General features: G+C 46.2%; 2 protein-coding genes and 1 long non-coding RNA gene across 3 annotated transcripts; 2 read left to right on the plus strand and 1 right to left on the minus strand.

Annotated features, from left to right (window-relative positions):
• Positions 1-442: 442 nt before the first annotated feature.
• LOC120895853 (sulfotransferase 1C4) lies at positions 443-1,919 on the minus strand. The gene is made up of 6 exons (XM_040299540.1): positions 1,803-1,919; positions 1,629-1,741; positions 1,439-1,560; positions 1,175-1,373; positions 978-1,104; positions 443-905 (listed from the first exon to the last, which is right to left on the minus strand). The coding sequence occupies exons 1-6, from the start codon at positions 1,870-1,872 to the stop codon at positions 517-519; spliced, it is 1,020 nt and encodes a 339-aa protein (XP_040155474.1). The 5' UTR covers positions 1,873-1,919; the 3' UTR covers positions 443-516.
• On the plus strand, positions 1,602-2,580 carry LOC120895885. Its single transcript, XR_005738386.1, has 2 exons — positions 1,602-1,731; positions 1,819-2,580. It is a non-coding gene; the product is annotated as an uncharacterized LOC120895885 (long non-coding RNA).
• Positions 2,581-2,916: 336 nt separating this feature from the next.
• On the plus strand, positions 2,917-4,125 carry LOC120895872 (RPII140-upstream gene protein). Its single transcript, XM_040299572.1, has 3 exons — positions 2,917-3,219; positions 3,281-3,535; positions 3,603-4,125. Exons 1-3 carry the CDS (start codon positions 3,032-3,034, stop codon positions 4,099-4,101), a joined length of 942 nt encoding a protein of 313 aa, XP_040155506.1. The 5' UTR covers positions 2,917-3,031; the 3' UTR covers positions 4,102-4,125.
• The last annotated feature ends 654 nt before the right edge of the window (positions 4,126-4,779 follow it).

A 4,779-nucleotide genomic window follows, 5' to 3' on the forward strand; every position in this document is an offset into this window, starting at 1 on the left:
TGACGCAGCAAATGCTTCGTCTGACATTTTGCTCGTGCGACAACAAAACACGTCAGACATGCAAACGAGATGTTTTAATTATCAAAAAATAGGTTAATTTAGTTAAAATCGTATTGGTTTACCATACACTTTGTAAAATGGCCATAATGTTGTTGTTTCCAAATTTTAAATTATCGTTTTATGTGAAAAGAAACAGCTTTACATATTAAACATGTGATTCCATCAAAATTATATTGCATTAAAATCATTGAAAATAAAATAATAAAAATGTATAGGAGATTTAAATCTGAATTACAAATACTTAAAATTTTGTTTTCCCAAATAGTATGTGATTCTTGTGTTGCTTCCCACAAAGACAATCCAATCAGAGCACAGCCTAAGAAAAGTTGTTTTTGGGGGTGTTTATTAAAAACTAAAAATAAACATTTTAAAAATTAGCATATCCAATCCATCAACAAAACTCTTTTATATCGATCCTACAGCAATGCAAGCTCTCCATCCCCACACTGGTCACTACTAACAATCGGGAAACCGGATATCGGTTCCGTTCAAATTCCGTTCCGTCCACTCATTGAGCCGTCGTTTGATATCGTCCGTCATCTCTTCCGCATTGCCCCGAACCTGACCATTGCGGACGAACCCTTGCTCGCCACTGTTGAGTATGCCCACGGCTTTCAGCTCCTCGCATGTAACCGATTTGTTGTGGCGGAAGTTCCGAATGTCCAGATGGGTGCACATGGTGTCGATCTGCTCATCGGAGAAGCTTTTACCCAGAAAGGCTGCCGTCTTGCGTATTGTGTCCGGCAAGTTGCGCTTCATGTCCTCGTAGTACATAAACAGCACATTTTCCCGATCCCGCACGGCCCAACCTTCCTTGATGTGTTCCCAGTACGGCGACCAGGGAGCTAATCGTGACGGGGGAAATTGTGTGTTACCTTTACATCGCTTATCCGGTGCGTCGGAGGTAAATTACTTACTTAAATCTTTTTCAAAATAGTTGTAAAAGGTTTCAAAATCTCCAACGTATCCTTGCGTTCGGTACAGTCGATTCAGATGGTAGTAGGACACAGCCACATCGGAAGGGTTCCGTGCGACGTAGATGATCTGTGAAACAGAGGAAGAGCATGCTGATAACATTTGCATATGCATGCCTTACGTTTATCTCCCACCGTACCTTTGCCTTCTGCTCAAACACACTCGGCGGTAGCAGCGAGATGGGCAGATGTGTCTTGATGAATCGGGGCGTCTTCATTTCCGCCAACATGAAACCGGCCGGTTGAGAAAGTTGTTCGATGAACTTCATGCTTTCTACGTCGTGTTCGTTTTCCTTCAAAAATTCAGCCTTCACTTCATCGTGCACAAACAGGTGGAATCTGTAGGAAATGAGTGTCAGAAATCATCTAAATTTTAAACTTCGCACTGAGCTTGGTGTACTTACTCCAGGAAGGGAAATCTCTGCGTCAGCGGAATGCTTTTCGCGGTTTCAAAGTCAAGCTCGTTGCATAGCAACCAAACCATCTCCTGCGACCATGTGGTGCCCGACCGTGGATAGGTGACGATCTGCGGATAAACATAACACATCAGTAGGCCTTGCATTGGCTTTAATTGAAAATGCAAAGGCACATTACCCACGTGTCGTCCGGGCGTGCTTCGAAAGAGTATAAACTTTCCGCATACTGCTTGAAGCGGGACGGGAAAAACCATCGCTTTTCGCCAACTTGTACAAATCCGGTACGTTCTCCTAAAAAAAGCGTCGAGCTACATTAAATAAACGAATCAATCACAAACCAATTCCAACAAACCATGAAAATCTTTCAGCAACTGTTCGTTTTGTTTGGGCTCTACAAAGTCTATGCTGTATGGGAACGGCATTTTCGATGTGATACGCTACACAGGCCACAAGCTATTCCAAAGCCTACCAAGCCAACCAAACACCCAACGACGATGGGATCGAAAACGAAACTGAGGCGCGAAGCGATCCAGCAACCACCAATCAACAATCATCGACGTCATCATCATCATCATCATGGCTGGAGTCGTCGTGTTACCGAAATATGCTGACCGTAGTCGGGGTAGGTGTTTTGTGTTGAGTAGGAGAAAGTTTTTTGTTGACACAGTTCCGTAGCTTCGGGTGGCGCACCCGAAAGCAAGCATCGGCCGGATGGGGCAACGGCGCTTCATAACCATCATATTATAATGAGGAAGTGTGTGCGGTTTTCGTGCTGCAAGCTTTAACGTTAACAGTGACGGATTTCAATTGCCGTCGGTTTCCACGGCGCCTATGGTCAGTGCAATTTCCTTCAATCGCAATCTGGCATGCGATGAAGGTGATGTTGAATGAAGGCCTTTCTTTTCTTTTGTTTGTATGATAAACGATGTAATGGAATATTACACTGCAAGAACCGCGATTGGTGTTGTATCAGACTGACAGAAAGTGAAAGTTAAATCCACTGAAGTTATTTTTTGTTCACTTGAGATCACTTGAGATCGTGTGAGATCACCGCATAGCTAAATCGCAGTGTGGGGAAATTGTTTCTCAAATTCCTATGAAATAAATTGATTGGATTTTTAAAATCTTTATGATTTTGATAATTGCATACATAAATATTCCCTTTTCAAGTCTACAGGGGGATTTACCTAATAGAAACTGTATTAAATATCGACAAAAATTTTACATTTAATACACTTGCTTGTGTAGTTTTGCAAATAATCAATCACGCAACGTAAAACGCCTTCAAATTTAATATGAAAATGAGCACAATCGTGCTGGAATCGATTCTAGGAAAACACGTGCACCGCTTGTCGTGCAGCGGTTTCCATTCAAACACCTTTCTTTACAGCGGCTTACCTTGCGCTCTGCCATAGTGGATCACCATCAATAGAGCTATTTCACAGCGGCACATCAAAGCAGCTGACTGTCAAAATGCTAGTCAGAAGAAAAACACCCGCAGTTATGCAAACCAACCCGCGGTAGTGAACATTCCGTTCGATTTTGCCTGTTTTTGTGCGTCGACTGGACAAACAGTGAAGAATGCTTCGACGTGCGGTGTACCGGTTCTGTGTTCCGGGCGGATTTGTGTCGGCTGGACTGCTACCGTTCACGCTCAACGACCATGATCAGGTCAAAATCGACACCAAAACCGTACAGAGCATGTACGAGGAGGCGCCCGGTGACAAACAAACCGGCGTGGAGCGGCTACAGATGATGTTTACGATTGAGTAAGTGTATGCGGAGCACCGGTTTTCTCCCGTTTCGTTAACGTACCTTTGCTTGTTGCAGTGAATTTGGCCGAGTATCGAGCGAACTCAACTCCATCTATCAGGCCGGCTTTCTTGGCTTCCTGTTCGGCGCTTGCTACGGTGGGTTCGTGAACTCCCGCGTCGCCTACATGAACTTCCTCGAGCGCAACCAGGCAACGGCGTTCCAGTCTAGCTTCGAGGCAAAAAAGAAACTACAGGACCAGGTTACGCTCAACTTTGCCAAGGGAGCATTTCGTTGGGGTTGGCGTTTGGCACTGTTCACCACCAGCTATGTGTAAGTGGCTCTTTCCCCCCTTGTGGTTATGCATCCTTTAGTGTAATCACGCTTCCTCACTTTGCAGTGGCATTCAAACGGTCGTGTCGGTGTACCGAGGGAAATCCTCCCTGTACGAGTATCTGGCGGCCGGTGGCGTTACGGGCGCGATGTACAAATTCAGCATGGGACTGCGCGGGATGGCCTCCGGTGGGCTCGTTGGCCTGGCGCTCGGCGGTCTGGCCGGTGGACTGTCGCTCGGGATAATGCGTGCCACCGGTACCACGATGGAGGAGGTTCGATTTTGGCAGTACAAATGGCACACGAACCGCGAGCAGGCGATACGCGACTCGATGAAAAAGCAAACCGACGCGGAGGAGGAACCGTTGCTAACGCACCATCACAACAAGTTCGGCACCGCCAACCTCGATCTCGACGCGATCGAGGCGGAAAAGCGCAAGATTCAGCTGGCGGTGGAGCGGGAAACGTTGATGAAAAAGCTGGAACAGGAAGAACAGGCGGAAGCGGCAGCGGCTGCGGCTGCGGCAGCAGCAGCAGCAGCAACAGCGTCAGCGGCTAAAAAATAAAGCTTAAGTTCAATTGGAGAGATACGTTGCAGTATTTTTTTTCTTTCACTCCAAGCTATTAACATCTATACACGACACACGGTTGTCGTAGATGCATGAAAGATACAGTACAGAAGAAGAAGTTTTTATTTCAAACGGATGTATAGAAACGGAGATAAATACACACACACAGAGAAAATCAGCGTATCCTTTTGCCCTTTGGGGGTAGAGGACGTAACCGGATACACATTAGGAGAGGGATGGGGAGTCGGGAGGAACAGAACAGAAGAAAGATGGCGCAGCGGATACACGTTGCTCCTCGCTCCTTTAACTTATTGTCTTCATGTCGGGCAAGGATTTGGATTTCATTAGCTTCTTTTTGGCTTGCTGTTGCTCGTGCTTGAGGCGTAGCTGAAGCAGTACTGCCGCACCGCAGCCATCTGTGTGGGAGAGGGAATCGTGGACAAGGGCGGGGTGGAAAATAGAAAAAAAGGAAAATGGAGGAGGATAAGGATTAAAAATGTATCTTTTTTTCATTAAGAAAAGGAACCACTAAAACGGAAGAAAAATGTGTGACGCGCGTTAGGTGAACGCGCCTATCCGCAACACGCTCCATGCGCACCACGACGGCGTGTTAGGGATGGGCGCGCAACAGAGAAACGATCAGATGCTACACGAGCGAGACAGCTAACGCAACGG

Source organism: Anopheles arabiensis, chromosome 2 (assembly GCF_016920715.1).
Source record: "Anopheles arabiensis isolate DONGOLA chromosome 2, AaraD3, whole genome shotgun sequence".
Taxonomy (NCBI): Eukaryota; Metazoa; Arthropoda; class Insecta; order Diptera; family Culicidae; genus Anopheles; species Anopheles arabiensis.